We start from the raw sequence: 20,931 nt of genomic DNA, 5'->3' as shown, positions 1-20,931 counted from the left end.
GAAGGTGTCACAATACATCAACTCCTTATTATGCGGAGCGTGAGATGGATGTCGCCACTAAATTGTTTTGGAGTATGCAATCTCAGAGCTTACACTTATGGGGATTGAATCAAACGGTGGTCTTTTGGGCACTTGTCTCTCAAAATTTTCATGGATCTACAGGACTTGGGATGACGATTTTCTGTGTACACGGTGTTACTTTCTGAGAGAGTCCCTACAGTTTGTAACTTGCAAATTACATGTCCTTCTAGTTCTAAAAACATTTCTTTTGAGTCCCTTTTGTTAGTAGCACTAGTTCTATACATGTCTTGTTATCGAATGCAGAATGCGTATCCCAGCTCTGCATCTGACAGGGGACAATTTCAGATGGATATTATGGTAACGAAGTAAAATGAACTTACTGTATCAATTACGAGCAACTTTTCTTGATAGGCTTATGTCTATACCGAGGTCTTCCACGCGGATACTCAAAAGTGAAGTAGATACCTCGCCTAATCCGTCGTTACACAAAATATAAAAAAGAAAACCCCTCAAAAAAATCGTCTTAAATCGATCTACCGTAGAAAAAAACGGCAAGACTTACGCAACACCGTTAAGGATTGCTGCTTATTAATTCCCCAATAGTCGTTGCTGTGCACCACTTTCTCACTCTCCCCTACCTCCCGTTGGGTACCTAAGCCACTTCGAATTAATAAGAGCGGCAGAGGTAGTTCTGATGTAAGTAGGATCGTAAAGCTTTACTGCTATTGGATGGTGCAAATATGCGAATTTAGGGATATAAACGTGAAGGTGGTGAATCGGGTGGGTCTGGGATGTGTTTTGTGCTAGCGGGAGGTACCCGTATCATGAGCATCTCACTGATAAATATCTATCCAAGAACGTTCGTTTCAGAATTTCATTTCATCTATTCATGCAATCCCTAATTCGTCCAGTATGCACTGCACACCCTGATCATAACTCATTCGTCCTCTCGCCGAGAGCTTCCATCCCAGAATAAATACAAGAAAATGCATCAAATGCTAATCGCTAACGACTCTAAATGCTTATGCGCGGTAAGTGTTAAACATGTTAGTCAATCTAACAGTTTGACCAGGGGTAAACTCGGTATAGCAAACACTAGAATACCAATTAACACACGCCAGAATAGCAAGCAGGAAATGGGAACTCACTCGTAGGAGTAATCCATGTAGTTGTGGATAGGATCAAGACCCGGGCTGTTTGGGCACGAATCCCGGGATGCGGGACACCCAGAGGTGTAACCGTTCTGGGCTGGGGTGTCTGCCACTCCATCGTTGGTTGCAGAGCAGGCGCTTCCCTCAAAGGTGTGGGCGAGTCCGAACCAGTGACCTACTTCGTGGGCGGCGGTGCCGCCGAGGTTGTAGTTCGCTAGGGTTCCGCCTGCGACAGATGAGGCGAGGACGGTGCAGCCGTCTGTGAAGAAGGCGGTCGAGCCGTTGACTTTGCCGGCGGCGCTGGGGTAGTAGCAGTACTGAGGTATGTGTTAGTAATTGGGGTTGAAAGCTGGATCTGGGAATGCTTACTCCGAGGTTGTCGTCGGCGAGGAAGTATTGGAAGTAGATGTTTACGGCGTTGTATCCTCCCTTTCTCAGAGCTCTCTTCATGGTCAACTCGGCTCTGTCATTTGCCCAGTTGGTGTTGACGGTGTAGTCAGCTCCGGCCTGGGTAAATTGGTATCCAGTGGACGAGAACGCATTATTCATGTAAGCGAGTTGAGCTGTCAACTGAGCTTGTGTCAAGTAACCACCTGCTGGAGTCGTGTTGATTGCAACAACGTGGAAATAGACTGGAACAGTAACCACAGCAGCAGCTTGAGCTCTGAAAGCCGCTGCTGGTGTAGACGGTAGTGTTCCATTGGCCTCAGCAGCAGCCATATCTTGCATGACAGCTACGAACTCGGGAGAAGCGTCAACACCACATGGAGATGGGTTTTGACTGCGATCTCTGGGCAAGTTCATGGAATGCGAAATGACTTCACGGCCATCGATGACTGGGTGGGCAAGGACATAGCCTAGGCTGGCGAGGCCGAGAAGTGTGCTGGAGAAACGCATGATGAACAAGTGGACGTGGAAGAGTCGTGAGAAGAGTGACCTGGAAATTGTTAGCTGTGCGATCATTTATGTATGTTCAAGAATCGTAGCATGATCACGTCAGCTCAAGCTTTCAGTCAAGCATATGTGCAGATACCATAGAGTGATTTAATATAGTATATGCACATATAAATGAAGGGTTGAATGACCTCATACAGATTAGGAAGGAGTGAGCCTTACTTTGAAGTAGATGATGAATGACCGAGTTGATGCCCTTCAAAATCGTGAGGAAACCTCTTTCATTTATACATCTCATCTCCTTTCCATCGTCTCCAAACCTCGAGGCAAACAAGGGCTTGCAGCTGATGATCTCTACTTCGTCAAGGAGTACATTTGCTATACACTGGTCCAGACATTCCTAATTGAGAAATGATTCCAAGGTACCTGCATGTCCGGCAGCTTGGTAGAACAGATGATGCCTTGCATGAATGGTCAATCTGATTCAGCCTGGCTTTTTCCCGCTGCTAGTCGTGGCAACTAACGTGAACGAACTCATCGAGGACCCTCACGTGACACCAATCAAGCGTGATAACCAACACTCAAGCACTTTCAGCCGAGGCTGGCGACGGTGAAGAAAGTAAGATCCTCAAGCTGATCCGCAGGAGCGTCGCAGGTTGATTGGGGAAACCAGAGATGCGTTGAAGTGATGGATGCATCGCCAAGTGAACGAAGCACAAATCAGGAAGGCCGCGGTATCGCCAAGTACAGTCGCCAAGCGATACATAGTGGTTTGAAGAGCCGCCGCCACTTGTGGCGGATGATAGTGTCAGTGGCATTAATGGCAAATCGATGATCTGCCGGTAGGTGGGAGGGTAGACATTCCTTATCAAGGGTGGTGAGGACATGTCCGTTGCGAGCCATTGGCCCCCCTTTTTAACCTGCCGAGAAGGGGTCGCACTTCCGTCGGCATTCAACAAACCGGCCAGTAGTTTGAACCATAACTACGTAGAAGAATATGGCGGGCAAGTCCGCTCTAACTGCTCTTTCCCATCATATCATATGTGCAACGGCGATGCATTGATAATGGGAATTCGATCCTATTGCGTATTCGGATTCGGTTGATTAGAACGACCGTAGGATTCTGTCTCAAATCAACTCAATTGACATTTCAGAACACAGCACTTTTATGTCATTCTCCCCGCACATGAATTATGCTCGCCAGATCTGTGGCGAAGAAGACATCGGCTGTCGTCTACAAGGCTGACTGCGGCTGGGTGTCACCTTCTAACAAAAGACCAGCTTTGCTTGGTAACGGCACAGAGCGGGAAATACCCAATGATAAGCTAGACATCATGGTCGATCTTAAAACAAATTTAGTTATCACGAGCTGGATCAGCAAAAATTGTTTTGAGATAGGAAGCTGATGTTTTATGGCTGGCGCTGATGTCTTGAAGGTACTGCTATCTCGCGAGCTTTTGGTTTTGGACGGGAAGTGTTTTTCTTTTGCTTTTTGTCGGTTGGTTGATTTGTTAATATTCAGATCAGCAACTCGACACCCACGAATTGCTCTTATCAATAGATATTGGCTGCGCTTTGAGACAAGGTGAACTCGGCTCACGTGTCTTATTTGTCACTTGGATGAGTTTGAACGTTTCTTCAGGTTATTTCTTTAAAGGAATCAATGGTCAGTATACGAGGAACCCTCCTACACATGCTACATCATGAACATACCTAGACCTCATCATCAGGAAATCATCTTGCCTCACCCTTCTTTCCACACTAACAATGCTTGGCTAACATGAGTTACCTCCACCTCCCTCGATTTCAACTCTTCAATAGCTCACCGATAGTACTCAAATCCCATTACCAAATACAATGCAAAGCTTACTCTCACTGACAGAATATAATATCTGGTCATCTCACGTCCAAAGTACATTGCAGAGACAAACGCAATCAGCTTATTGTGCGACTCGCACTCTGACACATTATCCGACGATGAAATGAATTAATTCGATATTTTACATCAGATCTACCAGAAATCTAGACAACTATTCGGGCTGCTAAGTATTTCCGTAACGAAGAGAAAGCGCATTCTGCCAGAGAGTCTTGTTTCATATATTTTCGGTGCAACACTTTTCCAGGTAGTCCAACCCATACACTTTAGGAATCAAAGACCTCCGCGTCGAGGTACCAAGACTTCTTTTCAACGTTGACTGGAGTAGGATTGAGATTGAGTAAGGAAGAGGTATGCTAGCATTTGACAAGAAGCGAAAGGTCTAGTTCTTCTTCTACGTGGACGATGTTCAGCTATTATACCACAAGCACGATGACGCCCAATCTCAAAAAGTCATTAGTGGAATTCAAAAGTTGTGCGAGCACTACGAACTCGGTTGGTTTCAGGGGTGCTGATCGTCCAGAAGAAGGAAAATCAAGACTCGCTCGCTCGTTCATGACACTTATATCGAAAACAGGGCAACCAGATCTAGGCTAGTTGACGGAAAGGCACGAGTAACATTCCCGTCGGTTCAGGAGCTTGCGAAGAATGAAGGGCAAGTGACCAAAGCGGAGACTAAAGAGGTTCAATAGAACCTAGGCTCGATACTCTATACCGCCATCATGGGCAGGTCAGATATTACCTACCTAGTGTTAGCAGAACATTAAGCTTCAGCGCACACAAGCCTCGAAACTCCCACAAACCCCCTCCCCAAACCCAAACCTTCACACAAAACCCTAAACTCCTCCACCCCCTACTTGCCAACAAAAGTCCATACCCTCCCCACCTCAACACATCCCATCTCTGCTCTTATATGTATCTCTCCTCTGACCCTCCTCGAATATCACAACACCGTACAATTCCCACTGTCTTTCCATCTTACACGTCTAACATTCCGCTATGAAATTGAAGTGTGGATGTGGCATAGTATGTGGATGAAAGGCGTGATCTGAAATGAGATGGACTGCGAGACGTCAAAAGCAAGAATGGAGAATGGAATGTGAAACGGGGTCCGGGGCTAGCGATTTCGAAATGTCGAATCATTACCGAGGCGTTTTTGAAGGGGGTTGAGAGGGGAGATATGAGAGAAGTGGGTTGTGGGATGGGAAGGGGTGGATGAGAAATTATGTTGCCAAGCTTGTTAATTCGATAGTCTAATTGATTTACATCTTGAATTATGTCTTTGAGAAAACTTGTAGAAGCAATATTATCTTAATGGAGCCGTACACTAGCACAAATCTAGTATCTTTCATAATGTGTTTGAACAGGAACATCACAACTCAAGACAAATCCAGATTTCGAGAGAGTATCCAAAAGTCTATTCAAAAGGTATAAATCTATAAGCGCGCCAAAACCCAAAAGCTAACCAACCATTGCACATCAGACTTTCTCAATAGTCTGAACAGGCGACTTCTCGTCCTCTCCCAAACTCTCAATATCCTTTGGCGCCTCCTCAATTCCCACCTTAACCTTATCAGTCCAAGCATCCAAACTCTTAGCCTTGAAGACGTTCAAGTAGACTGGGAAGGTGAAGGCGATACAGAAACCAATAAGAGGAATGAAGAATGCATGTTGAGTGTTTCCGTCAAGCGCGTCAGCGACGGCACCGAGAACAGGTGGGAACAAAGCTCCACCAGACACGGCTGCGACGATGAATGACGCACCACGTTTGCTGTGTCGACCTAATCCACGAAGGGAGAGCGTGAATATCAGAGGGAAGATGCAGGATTCGAAGAAGAGAACCAGGAAAATAGCTGCGAGACCGGCGTTGCCCTTAGCGCCAATAGCCATCGCTGCGAAGATGACAACACCAGTAATGAAGCCCATAAGAACGAATCTAGGTCTTGTAAATTTGAGAAGACCGGAAGCAGCGAATCGGCCAACTGCGAAACAACCTTGAGCGCCAGCAAGGAGGTTGGAACCGGTTGCGTGTGAGGTACCGGGTTTGATCCAGCGGACATAGTTGATAAAGTAACCGGCATAAGCGACCTGAGCTCCTACGTAGCAGAATTGAGCGACCACTCCATAGAACAGGGTGAACTGTTTGCTGAGGGGCTTATCTTCGTAATCGGTATCCTGAGCGGATTGTTCGGCTTGATTGGCCATATCGGCATCTGTGACTTCAGGGATAGGTGCGAAGAAGAAGACAATTGCGAGGAGGAAGACAAAGATGGCGATGCCAAGGTACACCCATTGGACACTCTCCAGGGAGGTATCGTCGACATTCTTGAAGATGACTTGAGAAGCGAGAACTGGAGCGACAACGGTTCCAACTGCCTGGAAAGATTGTGCGAGAGTCAAACGGATCTCAGAGTATCTTGGTGGACCACAGGTGGCGATGAAAGGGTTTGCTGCCGTTTCGAGGGTAGAAAGTCCACTTCCGACGATGAACATGGAACCACAGAAACCTGGGAAACTGGTAAAGGTTAGCATTTATATTTCGAGTTGCGTGAGGATACTTACGATCGCTTCACTCCTGATGGCCAGAACATCAAAGCACCAACACCATAAACGCAAAGACCAAAGATGAATGCCCATCTGTAACCAAACTTTCGAACAATCCATCCGGAGTACGTCAATGGACCAATGAAGTAGGCACCGAAATATGCTGCTTGTAAGCCACCAGATTGTCCCTGGCTGATGTCTAAAGCTACTTGGAAATGAGAGTTCAGAACATCCTGTACGCGAATTAGCGTTTGGCCCTTTTTACTTTCTCCAATGTTTTGTGTTTTACTTACCAGTAAGCCATATGCGAAACCCCACATGAAAAAGAGAACCGTAACCAAGCAGACTGGTACAATCGACTGGCGCAGAGTAATCTCTCCGGCTCCAGTGACGGCATGGTCGTCAATCTTCGCACGCTTGCGGTCATTTGCAATCGCCGATGCCGATGAGACCTTTCTCTCTGATGTTGACTCCATGTTTGCTAGTCTCTAGGTGAAAGTCTCGGGTGTGGCGGGGAGAGTAAAGCCCTGGCTTCGAGAAATTTCGAAATGTAGTTGGAGACTCGAAGAGAAGAGGAATGATTGATGAGGTGGAGATGAGGAATGGAATGGTAGAATGAGGGGAAATGAGAGTCGTTATATGGAATTTCCCCAGGTCTCCAACATATCCATAATGGTTGATGCGGAGTAGAGATGCTGTCCAATGGCCAGGTGCGGAGGTCCCTAGCGGGGAAGATGTTGTCTCCATGGGTTTTGCCCTTTGATACGTTGGAGTGGAAGGGATAGCACAACTAGAGACGCTGGATTCGAGCTAAACGGTCTATCCTGGTGTAGTGTGAGATATCCCAGAGCCCCAAGCGGTACTATGTAGCTTCGGCTCTTGTCCAAGCCATCCAGCTAGTATCTGATGTGGATACGAGTAACAACGGTATCCTATCATGGGAGGGGACTCATGACCTAAAATGCAGAGAATGACGCTAGAACATCGCAAACCTTGCTATGGAAGGGCCGAAGAAGAATGATCGAATTCGAATACGTCCTTGGATCATCATAGTGTGGTCCATCATGGCTAGAGTTGCATGTCAAGACGACGGGTGGCTTGGCCCAACCCACCATAGCGTGTCCTCATCGATCTTGTCCATCTTGGTATGTATCCCTGCAGTCTTGATGTTGAGTAATAAGAATTGACGAAGCTTGTTGGTTTCTTGGGATGCCGTACTACTCAACAAAACAACGGCGTGTCCGTTTTCGTGAGGGAAAGTGTCTATCGAATATCGACATTCTCTTTCTGCCATCCTCTCAGATTGGTCGGTGAGCTGTTACGGGCAAGGAGCGCGGGTTTTGATGGCCAAAGGCACCCTCCCCTCTTTGCCTCTCGCAAGCTGGGGTTGATGAAGCGGTCGAGTCATGAACGAGGAGCTGGAGACCCCGCGTTTGAATTCTGCTGTGAGCGGAGAAAGTGGAGCCCAATGAGAAAAGGCCCATATTTCTGTCCAACGTGACGTCGCGGGTTTCTTCCCGATCCCGATGCTGAAATATTCGTCGAATCTTCAGGGATAGGGGTGGAAGCGTCGGTAGTTCTCATCACGCCGTCTTCTTGGTGTAGACTCTGAATTCTCGACTCAAGTTCAAGTCACTCATCGCTTCTGGATTGCGCTCTGTGGGACGACTTGTGAAAGCTAGATTCGACTAATTCTACTAGACGAACCGTCTTAATCTATGACATCTGTCACTCGATATGAAGAACATCTTGTGTTCAATTTAATCAATGAAGACGACGACAAAACCAATTCTTTCATCTTGCGTCTTCGCCAGCCATCAAGTTATTCGATTCTGTTATTGCGGTCTTCTCGCCGAAGGGTCGATATCTCCTCCACGGAACCTCCGTGTCTTAGAATCTCAACCATTATTTTCCCCAGTTTCGCAACTTTCCCAGCTCCACAGTCTTTCCCTTTGGCTGGTCTTGGAAGTTGGTGGTGCTGCAACTCTAAATGTGGTTGAGTGGATCTGATGGAGCTTGTCTGGACTCCGGAAGCGAGCTTTTCTGTTCGTTGCAAGATCACTTTTATCTTTGCACTGGATTTTCGTCTTTTAATTATTTCCAGTATCACTACAGCAATCACAAAAACACAAAGCCTCAAAGAACCTGTCTAGTCTGCACATTTTGTACACTGCTTACGGTACTTGAATGCCTACCGCAACTAAAATATCGGGACGTCTATTAACTGCCATAGCGTCTTTGGTCGAAACCGGCCCGATCACAAAAGCTGGATCCTAGCGCAGCCAACTTTTAGCACGAGATATATTGCATGATGCGGCTTATACCCATGCTCTACAACAACCTGGAGACTAGATCAATGTCCATAGAGCTTCAAATCGTACGTTTGTTGTGATGTTTGTTGAGGAAATACGCGTTGTCACGCGGCTTGATATGCTATCTTATCTTTCTGTCGCCAAATCCCTTCGGTAAGACCATACAGATTCTTAGATCTCAAACCCGCTGATGGAAATAATAGGCCGTGACTTTTGTTTTTGACCTGTCAAATACCAGAAAAATAAGTTTATTAGTTGAATTCCCTCCATGGACACACAAAGTTATCTACGGCGGAATCGTCGTTGAGTTGATGGTATTTTGCAAGCTTCAACTAGTCGTATAAAGATTTAACTTTGCAGGAAACTACTCGATTACTCCCTAAACAAATGTAAACTGCTGACTTGTATATCTACCAGATTCCCATCCCCCAATACCTTCTTCGTCCATAAACCCTTGAACATAAGCCTCTCCGACAACTTTGAACTGCTCACCAAAGGGTCGAATCACAATCGGCGTGCTACAACCAAACAAGATTGCGATCAAGTCACCCACCTGAGTCTGCTCTGAACCCTCACCATAGATATTACTCGGACACCACCCCAAACAGCCATTTTCCGTCGTCATAAATCTCCTTGCTTTCGCCGTGCGATCAACACCACAGTAAACCTCCATGAAGTCATACTCCGAGGCATCATCAGGAATAACGTCATCGAAAAAGTCACCAAGTCTATGACCCCAGAGCATGAATTCTCTGTTTGCTTGAACCCAGCCTCCCCATCTGAAGTAGTAACCTTCTTGGTCTCCTAACCATTTCCATCCTAGGTTATCAAACTGCGGTTTACCTTTTTCGAAGCTGGAAGGCAAGTGGAAAATAGCAGCATGTCTTCCTTCTGCCTTTCTCCCCTTGTCAACTCGGTCAGCGACAAGGGCCGTATATAGAGCTTTCCTGATACCAGATTCGTCGCCATAAGCACTGGTTTGTTGTTTGGGATTAATGATAGACTCGCGCGGCCACTCAAAATATCCATCCTCTCGTGAGCCGAGACCTAATATGCTTGTCTATCAGAAAGCCTCGACATTGTAAGAGAAACCCATCTTTCGAGAAAAAATACTCAGCTTTAGTATCTCCACTCGCGCGATATGGTTCCGCGGGAACAGCAAGTCGAGTGCTATCTACCGTCTCCCAGAACGGTCCCCAAAATCGAGTTTCCGGTCTATTGTATCGTAATCTACCATCCCAAGTCCAATCGGCAGCCCATGTTGGAGCATTCATTTTGCCCCAACAATTCCCTTCGCGGATCGGCTCCAGATCTTGGTAAGTCTCGATATACACCTGCAACACCTTTGCAAATATCACAGCTGACGAACTGATATAATCTGGTACAAGCTGCTGTGAAACGAGAGGATCCATCATCCCAATCAGACCATACACTTTGTCCCTCACATCGCTCGAGTTCGCCGAGTTTGCAAGTACCAAAAGACGACCAAAATCAAGCCAGTCTCTCCGCGACTTTTCCTCTCGCATCTTACTCATCGGCCACAGATCTTTCGTAATAAGATGACAACTGGTCGTCGACCACATCTGAGGTTGTCCTCTCCTACGCGGCACGAGAGCCAGATCCCGCTTCAACAACTCATCCTTAACCGTCCACAAATAATCCGACAAAAACACTAACCCAGTACAGAAGCTCTCCCAATCTAAACACCACTTTCCGCATCTCAGAACCACGCGCTTCGATCCAAGCACCACCTCCTGTATAACCCACACCCGGCTCCAATACTCGCGCTGCATAAACTCATGCAGCGCAAACCAACACCCAACTCCGAAATACGCCGGATCACACTTTAAACACGCTTCTACCTCTCGCCCTGCCCCAGATCGACTTGCTGCCGCTAATCTATCCAACAGAAGCATCGCAGCAGGACTCCCATTCCTTTCCTCGCCCGCCCATGAAATCACGATCCACGCAGAGCTGTACAGCATATGCATCTTCTTGACCTGTCTACCCCGTTCCTCGACATCCTTCTGATTAATACAAAGCGCATCAACCCACAGCCTAAACCTCCCATTAAACCGCTGCGTACCTCGCAGTGACCGTAGTGCCGCTTCGAGGTTTGCCCCAATATAAGTCGGTTGTTCGTTTAGTATTATCTTCCTAGAGCGTCCGCTACCCCAGACGTAAGAGAGGGTTGCAAAGTCGCCCCAGGTGAATCGGTGTTGAGGCGCATTAAATTGTGATTCCCAAGACTCTCCTCCATTCCTTTCAACACAAGCTCCCTCTTTCAAAGCATCCAACGAAACAATTTCCACTTTACATCGCAACACAACCTCTTCCTCTCCCCCCACAAAGCTCAAAACACGTATCTTATTCAACGCCTCATTTAACGGTGAATACACCACCGCCTGCACCGATTGCTCCAACTTCAGATTCTCTAATTCCTGCGCAAGATCATAGAGGTCATCAGTTAATTTGCTCAGGTCTGGAGGCGCATTGAGGATATCTCGGCGAGCTGCGGAGAGCTGCGGAGAGCGTGCGAAGGTCGTTGATTTTTGTGAGAAGGGAGAGGGAAGAGGTCATTATGTGGGTTGAAGATAGAGTGGATGACGAGGAACGGTTTTTATGTCCAGGAACGAGGATTGGTGGGCTGACTTGCATGAGCGTGCTTGTGTTCGATTGGTGGCTTCGTGTAACGACATTTCGAGATCCAAGTCGGACGTTCCCTACATAATGCACCTTATTTGGAAACCGTGGAACTACTCAAGTTCTTAGTTACCAATGTACGCCACAAGCCAACCCTTATTCCTCCGCTGTCTGAATTCACCACCTCAACCCTTTGAGATACGAGAGTATTGAAACGTCTTTCCCCTCTCGACTTCGAAATATCAACTCAGATTCCAAACGTCATCTCTCAACGTAGCAGCCTACAAATTATCGATGTATCTACTCGAAACCATCACGGCTTCTCGTCTCGCCAAAAGATAAATATTTCGCTTAAAACCAGAAAACCAACAACGAACCAACACGTCACGGTATTCCTTTTCTTCTGACCTCTCGGCTCAGAAAAATACCACTACTTTTGTATAAGGATCTTTAATCGACTAATCTCGCAAAGACGAAACACGAGCCACGACTGCCGCCTCTTTCCACACGCAGCCTTGCAGCTTGCGCACTTATCGGTATGGAGCCAGTCATAGAGAGCGTCAAGGGAATTGATTCGAGGTAAGCGCTTTTGGTGTGAGCTTGATATATCCCCGAATTAGCGAAGATTGCCTTACTGTTGGACATAAGCTACAACTTTACTCCCTATACACAAGAGTTATGTAGCACTAGTACGTCGAACACTGGATGTTTTTTTAGTTCTTCTTTTCTACTCCCATAGCTCGGTATAAGCACAGCAACCCTATTCTTTTTTTTTACTGTTTTCATTTCCCTTCATCAGCTTAAAAAACCACACGCTCCAAAACCTAAGGACCCTGGAAAATTCCGTCATCGCTCTCCTCTCTCATTAACTCTACATTCCCACTAACACCCTCCCAACCCCAGCCCCTCAAACCCTCCACCCGCTCACAAAGACGTCGATCGTCTTGAGGAATCCCATTCTCCTCTCCAGTCATCTACCCATGTCACACCCAGGAAATGGTCTACACCCAAGCCACAGGATCCAGAAATAGCGGCATGGTACGGCGTCACACCCATAGACGGCACAGACACCACAGCAACGAGCCAGACGCAGAAGGCTCTCCAGTTACTGTTTGGCGACGAACAGGTTAGACCTCATGTTGGGGATGATGGAAAAGTATCTTATTGGCAGTGTGGCTGTATGTCAAATTTCCTCCTCAGCTTCCACCACTACTTTTAAGGGATTTTACTGATCACTGCGAATACAGTGAAAGCATCTCAGGTGCGCGATGCGTTCAAGACTCCTGGTGTTAAATCTGTTTGGAATACGCCTAAAAAAAGGAGAAACTAAGCTGGCTGGAAGGGAATCATACATGCGTAAGGCTAGAAGGCAAGATCGGACTAAAAACCAGATGGGGGTTATGATGTGAAAGGATCTAGGGTCCTAGACATCACGGACAAGTGAAAGAGCTTTGGGATATTGACCTATCCCTCCTCCTAACGATCAATATCTCATTACACGCACCCAACCTGCCCATTACAGACCCATATGCATTACCCTCCCTTCAAATACACATTCGAATTCCTCGGGATGACTGGAAACCACTTTGTTAGCCATTATCCTCTCTAATCTCTACAGGACGAAGCGAGCTCACCTAGTCAACCCCGTAGTCATACCCACGTTCGGCTCAACTTCCTTTCCTCTCTCGTCCCTCACCTTCCTCACCCTCATCGTAGCCAATATCCCCACAACCGCAATCCACACGCCAGCGTATCCGAGATTCTGACCTGGACATATCCTGTTTATTCGTCAGTCCATGCCCTTAGATAATGCTCTATTCACTCCCAAAGAAAAGATACGAACATATCTTTTACTTTTTTATGTCTTGTTGAATCGAAGAAAAAGACTCACCGTCTTCCAAATCCAAAATGCGCACACGGAACCGGCGCCCCATCTCCACCTTCAGAAGGAGGTAAATACCGATCCGGCCAGAACCTATCAGGATCTTTATACACATTCGGATCCCGATGAATGGCGTAGGCGTTTGCAATAACTAGCGTGCCGGCCGGGATATAATAGCCTTTGTAGGTTGTGGCTTTGGAGGATTTATGTGGGATTGCTTTGCTCATCAACACCTTTACATGTATTTGTGAAGGGGAGGAGGTAGTACTTAACGGCACAACTGGATTCCATCTAAAAACTTCTTGCACCAATCTCTCTATGTACGGCAGCTTCTCGCGGTGTGTAAAATCAGGAAAACGGTCAGCGGGGACGACGCGGTCGATTTCTGCTTGGGCGGTGGATTGAATGGAGGGGTTGAGGAGCATGGCGAGGATGAAGACTGTTATTGTGGAGTGCGTCTACATCATATATCAGCATTCTGAAATTTTTGAGTGTGGAGAGGGAGTACCGTGTCCTGGGCAGCAGTATATAAAGTCGCTCCCGCGCCTTCGATATCCGCATCTGTGATCTCGTCGGGTGTTTCGCCTAGGACATCCCGTTCTTCGATGAGGGAGCGGATGAAAGAGGGGGTTGAACCGCCTTGTGCCTGGATCGTTCAGCATTATCCCTAACATAAGCTGGAGAGGGGAGTCTACAATTTCCTTCTTAACATGTTCGAACGGCAGGTTATGCATCTTCCTCACATATTCCCTATGATCCCTAGCAAATTTCAAGCTCGGGATGAACGTCACCCATTCCGGTAATCGCCTAACTGATCCCCATCAATCAGCCAAAGTCAGAAACAGAGTAATGAAAGAGAGGAAGCCTACTAATCGGAAACAAATCCACCATCGTACTCCCCGTACTCCCCCCCGTCCCCCCAGCCTCAGAAATCTGATCCGCAATCTTCACATACAGATCATCTCGTCCTTTCACCTCAATGCCATATGCAATCCGCAGTACCACTGCCGTCGTATACCTATTTCCAATCAGCCACTCCATGCATCCCTCACACCTAAACTATCCCCTCACATCCAAACCCTCTAAAAACAAGAAAAGATTCAAGAAACTCACGCCTTAACCTCCCCATTCCACTCCCCCGGACTCTCCAAAATCCTGCGCACCATTTTCCACGCCTCCTCCACCTGCCCCGCCTGATACCCCACGCATTTCGCGAGCGTAAATGAGGATCCAAAGATCTTGCGGTGTTTTTTGAATTCGGCGCTGCGGGAGAAGAAAGTCAGGGAGTTGGTCCAGCCTTGTCTGTTTGACTTCTTACTATAAAGGACAAAGATGGAGGGTTAAGGGTAGGGAGATGGGCGCTTACTCTTTGAAGAAATGAAAGTCCGAGCGGTCGCTGAATAGGGCGCCTCTCTTGTCTAAGAGGGCGATGGCGTCGGCGGCGGTGTTGAGGATGAGGACTGGTTGGGTGAGGAAGGAGAGGTAGAGGATATCTGTGTCTACGTTGTGTGAGTGGTGAGATCGAGGATGTTGTGAGGATATCTGGCTAACTGTATTGTTTTCCCCATTTCATATAAGTGAGTTCTGGGTTCTTAGAAGGGATGGAGCGGATGTGGCCGAGGATTGGGTCTGTGGGCGGGCTTGGGGGAAGAGGAAGGGATTGCTTTTGGGGCTTGAGGAATTTGTAGAGCACGAAGAGCAGAAGGCCGGAGAGGATGTAGGTAGCTATCGTTGCCATTTTGGCGTGTGAAGGGAAACGAAGTGAAGATGGATGTAGTACGACGGGCTTCGATTTATTTTATACTTGACTGGAAATCTATTTAAAGGTTAAGGGCGGCAGTATCACAATGATGATACGAGGTGTAACTTGATATAGCACGATGCATTTCCCATGCAATATAGGAATGTATGCTAGCCATCAATTATAGTCCGTTGATACACATCGACCCAACACAGATGGTTGCAGATTTCTAGCTTTCCGATCGGATGGACTAGGACTTCTGTGTAGACCACATGTTGTGGGACGAGGCCCTCTCGATTGTATGAGAAGCTTGATCCAATCACGGATTGCTGTACCTCACAGAGTAGATGATAAGATGCTTGAATACAAGCTTCAGGTATTAAGCGTAGCATTTGGCAACCGTGAGAGATTGAAAAAACTTCAAGTTGTTTTTCAGTCTAATCCTCACTGAAAGCCTGTTTTCTCGTCACTGAGGTTTACTTATTTTATGCAACACAATCAATCCCTCTGTAATACCCTCTATTCCGTGCATATTCCGTATTGCAAACTGATGAGGGTGCTTGCATCTTACCTTCCATCTTTGTTGCCATAATCTGATCCATAATGTGATTCTAGCAAAGGAAGCTACGCCTGTCCAGACGAGCGGGATAGTTTTTTGTAACAAGTATCGTATTGATCTCGGAATCCTATCCACCTCTGCTGTTGCGACAGCTGTATGAATACAGAGTAGACATGCATTGGATGGCTCCCTGTCCTCGAGTACGACCGTGACCACCTGGATCTCTGTCGTACATAGTCTGACAAAGATGGAAATTTCGCATTTGCTTCGGACATTAGTGTAAAGGTTGAAATTTGTAGTTGTTTGGAACGCAATGTATCTGACAAAATTTTCAAGTGATTCATAATGGCGTGAGTCAAGCCCAATAACGTAGGAAGTGCTGACCGTAATTATAATTGTGGTACTGTACCTAGGCAGAAGGCGGGGTATATGGTACACAATGGACATGTTGTAGTACAGATAGGCCGTGATAAATTGGCGCAGGGGTCCGGATAACTCTGCTTTCGTACTAGCCACTAAGATCTGGCAAAAAATCCCCAAAATGCAGCCCTGATGCTGTACAATAGAACACAAGGTACCACTGGCCGAGAAAGCGAGCGGGTCGATTATTGATATCGATATATGCCAGGAAAGATATGCTGTACCAGCCTTTTCCCGAAAAGCGCGTGATTTAAGATAAAGGTCAAGCATTCGCAAGAGCAGGACACAGATGGTTCCATTTCTTTTCGGTCAGCTCTGTCAGGATCCAGGTCGCCAGTCTTCCGCGATCAAGAAACAAGCCATCGCGACCTTCCTCATCACCAACCCAAGCGGCATGAACCTCACCAGTGTTCTCGTCCAATTTCGTCCCCTTCAATAGTGGGACTCGGAAGACAGTCCAATCAATCTTCTCCCAAGCGCGACTGTCTCTTTGGCCATGCTTGATATCTCCTTGTAGGAATCTCCTCCAATTATCTTGACGTAGAAATTTATTGCCATATACCATTTCAAGCTGCGCTTGTCTTGGGGAGCCGAATAGGACGCAGTGGAAAGAATCATGATCCGCTTCGTGGTTCCGTTTGCGAGAAGGAGAGGGTAAAGAATACAGAGGGCGTTGGTTATGGGCTAAAGATAGATCAGCACTTGCGACTACAAACTTGCGCCATACATACAGTGCCTTCTCGTTTCCCGAGCGTAGGACCGGCGAGAGATATGAAAACATCGGCTCCGCAACCCGAAGCTTTCTTCATTGCTTCCTCATCATGAAATTCGCCCTGGATAACATTGAGGTTGCTATTCGATGAAAGTTCTGGTGGGATCTTGGAAGGTGTTCGCACATAGAGCGTGAGTGTGTGCCCAGCTCGTAGAGCTGCTTCAGTGAAGATCAGACCACAGATTCCAGTCCCGCCCAGGAGGAGTATGTGATGCTTTGCATTCTGTACATCCATTTTGAGGGTTTGTGTTGACCTGTTCTAGGAACTCCAAGTTGATCGCTATCGCCAGAGTCGGGATTGATCTGTCCGTGTCGCGGAGAGCCAAAATCTCGACTGGTTCTATGTTTTGCTTTTGAAGCCTCGAGGTGCGACGAGAGACCAGCAGGTTGTACAAATGGTAAGTGTTACCAGTGCGGATGGTTTGCGTACTCCGGTAAATGACCTGAAACCTCGCTGTTTCCTAATTAGTTTGTATTGGATGGTTAGTGTAGATATCAAAGTTGCCTGGTTCCGAAGAGAAGTAACACAGTATTTGATTTTGGCTTCGAAGTTCGAAGTATTGGGAGCTCCATCGACTACCTTGCGATGGTCCATTGAACAGCTGCTGGTCAGGTCCCTAGGTAGGAAGTCTGGCCCTCGTCACACGTCACTCGTCCCTGGTACCTAGGAACAAAAATTTGGACCTGGACCGCGAAAATATTCGCTGGGCTTGGACAAAAAGTCTCGGTTGGCCGCGGAGCACGTGTTATGTAATGCCGCTGTCTATTTTTGCCGCGCTAACCTTATCTCGAAGATCGCCTGAAAAAGTGTGCATGCGACATGCGACCACCACTTCTCGACCTATCATCGTTGTTGGATATAAGACAAGGGGGTGGGATTCACAATTGTGGTCATCTTCGAGAACTTATATCTTCTTCTCAACAACTGCTTCAACCTTTGCAGCTTCTATATTTTGCTGGCCTGGAGGTGTCCTCATCATGTCTGCCGTCATCCCTCTTATCGCCCGATCGCTCTCGAAAGAGCTCACCGTTCAAGAAGCCTTATCAGGTATTTTTGGTAGCATCAGTTTGGCAACATGGATATTCTTACTGGTAGGTCATGATGAGCGGAGATGAGGATATACTCTTCAAATAAAGCTCTAACAAACTCTGTAGGTCCCACAACTCATCTTGAATTATAAATCCGGAAGCGCGGAGGGAATCTCCCTCGCATTTTTATTCGTATGGATGATTGGTGATATCACCAACCTCTCAGGTACGTAAAGGGCTATCCAGAATCTTCAGCCGAATCTTCAGCCAACCCATCATCGACCCAGTATTCGCCGACCACGAGCTATCTCCTCGATGTGCCGTTTTAAATCTTTCACGTGCTTACCATTCATAGGTGCCATCTGGGCCAAACTTGTGCCTACGATGATAGCATTAGCCATCTATTTCTGCTTTGCAGACACAGTATTGATCTCTCAAGTCTTGTACTACAAGTTGAAAAACGCCAGGGAGCGCAAAGATTCTGTGGTGTCAGTGTCCTCAAATGAGCAGGAACCTCTTCTCAGCAGACGACGAAGCAGTGATGCTACTGGGTTGCCAGGCTCTCACAGACGTCGCTCGTCAGCTTTGAGTGCTACAAGCCACCGGACTGACACATTGACTAAAATTCTTGAGGAGAGTGAATCAGGAGATTCCAACCCTTGGGTAAGAAATACCGTTAGCATTCTCGCCATTCTTGCCGCTGGTGTTGCTGGATGGGCAATTGCATGGCAATCAGGAGTTTGGGCACCTGCTCCCGTGAACGATATTCCTGTTTCTGCCGAGGAAACTGCTGTAGGAGCGAAGGTCTTGGGATATATCAGCGCTTTGTGCTATCTGGGGTAATTAATTATCCTTTCAAGTGACAAGTTGCTTGCTAAAATCGGACTCTAGTGCCAGAATTCCTCAAATAGTCAAGAACTACCGAGATAAGTCATGCGAAGGTATGTTAAAAAAAGAAAACATGGCGACCCGACTGTTCGCTCTAACATTACGTAGGACTTGCTCTCCTCTTCTTCATCTTGGCGCTGGTTGGAAATGCGACACAGGGTGCCAGTATCCTGTTTCATTCTCAGGAGAAGGACTACCTTATGACTAACCTACCATGGTTGCTCGGTTCGCTGGGTACAATGATCGAGGATGCTACAATTTTCGTCCAGTTCCGGATCTACTCAAAACCTTCCACGGATGCCGTTGAATGAGTTTAGGCGAAGACATAGATGCTCGTGCTATTTTGTTTATTTCCACCATCTCAGCATTAAATTAACCGTGGGCGTTATTGGGAGAGGGTTGGCTATCATTATTGTACTTGTACCTGGCTTTTCCAAGTCAAGAGGCTAAGTTGTGAATTTGCATTGCATCAGGCCATAGAATATATGTAATACTGTATCCAAACCAAAACCAACTCGTGAATTAGGAATGCTGTCTGTGTGAAAATTCTAAACAAGATTTGCACGAATTGAAGTTAGTGATGAGGCACCGTCAGAGAGGCAGAGTCGAGGGGATTCATTTCGTTATGAGGTTCCACAGTAATTCACCCGTTTCGGACTGGCGTCTCGGTATCCAGTGCTCCTGAGACTGGGCTCCGACTATCTTCATACAGTTATACATCAACGACACTTTATCTTGTGTTTCTTCAATTTCGCGTCAATCTTTCAGAGGAAATCTTGTACTCACTCCTTGTACAGACCCTCATCCACTCTCTTCGTTTCTTTCGATTATCGCATCTTTGTTTGCCCCTACGATACCCAAGCAGCTGAACTACCACCAGCTATCACGATGCACTCGACTACCCTCCTTTTGGCAGTCCTCCCTTCTCTGGCAGTAGCTGCGTCCGGAAACTTGGGATTTGCTCTCGGAGCTAAGAATCCAGATGGAACTTGCAAGACCTCAAGCGATTACTCGGCGGATTTCAAGGTCCTGGCACCACATTCCAAGATTGTTCGTGGATACTCTGCTTCGCAATGTGACACTGCGGAAGCCATCCTCCCCGCTGCTAAAGCAGCTGGAGTGAAAGTTATCTTGGGAATATGGTATGTGTGAGCAGCCTAAATTTGAATTGCGAGCTAATTGGTGTTGCTCTAAAGGCCCGACACTGAAGAATCCTACGATGCAGACAAAGCCGCAATTGTCAAGTACGCTCCCCAATATGCCGATCAAGTCTACGCTATTACTGTCGGATCCGAAACCATGTACCGTGGAAACTTCACGGGAGAAACTTTATTGGAGAAGATCAACGACGTGAAGAAAGCGACTGGCGGCAAATTCAAAGTTGGAACGGCAGATTCATGGAACAAATATCAGGATGGAACCGCAGACCCATTGATCAATGGTGGTGCTGATATATTGTAAGGAGATTTTGTACCTATGATGGACCGGTGCTAACGCTGCATAGGCTTTGCAACGCTTTCTCTTACTGGCAAGGACAAACTTCTGCCAATGCTACTGCTAGCTTTTTCGACGATATTATGCAAGCTTTTGGGCATATTCAATCTGTTGCTGGCTCTACCACCAAGGGACCTGAACTTTGGGTTGGCGAGACAGGTGAGGGTCTTCGCATTACTTACTGTTCTACCTACTAATTTGTCTGTAAAGGATGGCCAACCGGTGGAAGCAATTATCAGAACGCAGTCCCAGGTCTTGCTAACGCCAAATTCTTCTGGCAAAACGCTATCTGTGGTATTCTCGACTGGGGTGTCAATGTTTTCTCATTTGAGGCATTCGATGAGCCATGGAAGCCAATGAGCATCGGTCAGGATGGAAGTGTTGCTGATGAGACTCACTGGGGTATCTGGAATGCTGATCGATCCGAGAAGTGGTCTGTTACGTGCTAGATATATTTACGGTTTGGTTGGCGATATTCAGGCTAGCGATATTGCACAATATTTAGGTACCATTTAGATTGGAGATTTGCCAAGGTTGGATGCCGGAGATGTGGAATGGAAAATATGAAGAGATATCCCTTTTCGTCTGATTATGTTAAAACCATCATGTACGACTTTGCTATCGATATCCTCGTGAGATGGTGATACTGAGTTCTTTTGCTTCGAATGAGCGGGCTTTATTACTGTACGCACCACTTGCTTCCGC

General features: G+C 46.9%; 8 protein-coding genes across 8 annotated transcripts; 3 read left to right on the top strand and 5 right to left on the bottom strand.

Moving 5' to 3' along the window:
* Positions 1–1,043: 1,043 nt before the first annotated feature.
* GLAREA_09168 (Metalloproteases (zincins), catalytic) lies at positions 1,044–2,069 on the bottom strand (the record flags this gene model as incomplete). The annotated part of the gene is made up of 3 exons (XM_008078129.1): positions 1,044–1,116; positions 1,170–1,489; positions 1,542–2,069. 3 exons carry the CDS (start codon positions 2,067–2,069, stop codon positions 1,044–1,046), a joined length of 921 nt encoding a protein of 306 aa, XP_008076320.1.
* A 3,352-nt stretch (positions 2,070–5,421) lies between these two features.
* GLAREA_09167 (MFS general substrate transporter) lies at positions 5,422–6,962 on the bottom strand (the record flags this gene model as incomplete). Its single annotated transcript, XM_008078128.1, has 3 exons — positions 5,422–6,457; positions 6,505–6,719; positions 6,780–6,962. The coding sequence occupies 3 exons, from the start codon at positions 6,960–6,962 to the stop codon at positions 5,422–5,424; spliced, it is 1,434 nt and encodes a 477-aa protein (XP_008076319.1).
* Positions 6,963–9,177: 2,215 nt separating this feature from the next.
* Positions 9,178–11,456, bottom strand: GLAREA_09166 (uncharacterized protein; the record flags this gene model as incomplete). Its single annotated transcript, XM_008078127.1, has 3 exons — positions 9,178–9,853; positions 9,912–11,320; positions 11,451–11,456. 3 exons carry the CDS (start codon positions 11,454–11,456, stop codon positions 9,178–9,180), a joined length of 2,091 nt encoding a protein of 696 aa, XP_008076318.1.
* Positions 11,457–11,979: 523 nt separating this feature from the next.
* On the top strand, positions 11,980–12,771 carry GLAREA_09165 (uncharacterized protein; the record flags this gene model as incomplete). The annotated part of the gene is made up of 3 exons (XM_008078126.1): positions 11,980–12,020; positions 12,345–12,619; positions 12,689–12,771. 3 exons carry the CDS (start codon positions 11,980–11,982, stop codon positions 12,769–12,771), a joined length of 399 nt encoding a protein of 132 aa, XP_008076317.1.
* A 300-nt stretch (positions 12,772–13,071) lies between these two features.
* On the bottom strand, positions 13,072–15,061 carry GLAREA_09164 (Cytochrome P450; the record flags this gene model as incomplete). The annotated part of the gene is made up of 8 exons (XM_008078125.1): positions 13,072–13,219; positions 13,333–13,781; positions 13,832–13,969; positions 14,019–14,134; positions 14,220–14,341; positions 14,437–14,625; positions 14,690–14,822; positions 14,875–15,061. The coding sequence occupies 8 exons, from the start codon at positions 15,059–15,061 to the stop codon at positions 13,072–13,074; spliced, it is 1,482 nt and encodes a 493-aa protein (XP_008076316.1).
* Positions 15,062–16,475: 1,414 nt separating this feature from the next.
* On the bottom strand, positions 16,476–17,050 carry GLAREA_09163 (NAD(P)-binding Rossmann-fold containing protein; the record flags this gene model as incomplete). Its single annotated transcript, XM_008078124.1, has 2 exons — positions 16,476–16,727; positions 16,775–17,050. The coding sequence occupies 2 exons, from the start codon at positions 17,048–17,050 to the stop codon at positions 16,476–16,478; spliced, it is 528 nt and encodes a 175-aa protein (XP_008076315.1).
* A 743-nt stretch (positions 17,051–17,793) lies between these two features.
* On the top strand, positions 17,794–19,043 carry GLAREA_09162 (uncharacterized protein; the record flags this gene model as incomplete). The annotated part of the gene is made up of 5 exons (XM_008078123.1): positions 17,794–17,907; positions 17,971–18,070; positions 18,200–18,683; positions 18,736–18,785; positions 18,841–19,043. 5 exons carry the CDS (start codon positions 17,794–17,796, stop codon positions 19,041–19,043), a joined length of 951 nt encoding a protein of 316 aa, XP_008076314.1.
* Positions 19,044–19,620: 577 nt separating this feature from the next.
* GLAREA_09161 ((Trans)glycosidase) lies at positions 19,621–20,675 on the top strand (the record flags this gene model as incomplete). The annotated part of the gene is made up of 4 exons (XM_008078122.1): positions 19,621–19,874; positions 19,929–20,189; positions 20,237–20,385; positions 20,437–20,675. The coding sequence occupies 4 exons, from the start codon at positions 19,621–19,623 to the stop codon at positions 20,673–20,675; spliced, it is 903 nt and encodes a 300-aa protein (XP_008076313.1).
* Between the last annotated feature and the right edge of the window lie 256 nt (positions 20,676–20,931).

This window comes from Glarea lozoyensis (assembly GCF_000409485.1).
Source record: "Glarea lozoyensis ATCC 20868 chromosome Unknown GLAREA1, whole genome shotgun sequence".
In the NCBI taxonomy this organism is placed as follows: domain Eukaryota; kingdom Fungi; phylum Ascomycota; class Leotiomycetes; order Helotiales; family Helotiaceae; genus Glarea; species Glarea lozoyensis.
This window is presented reverse-complemented; position numbering and strand designations above follow the sequence as displayed.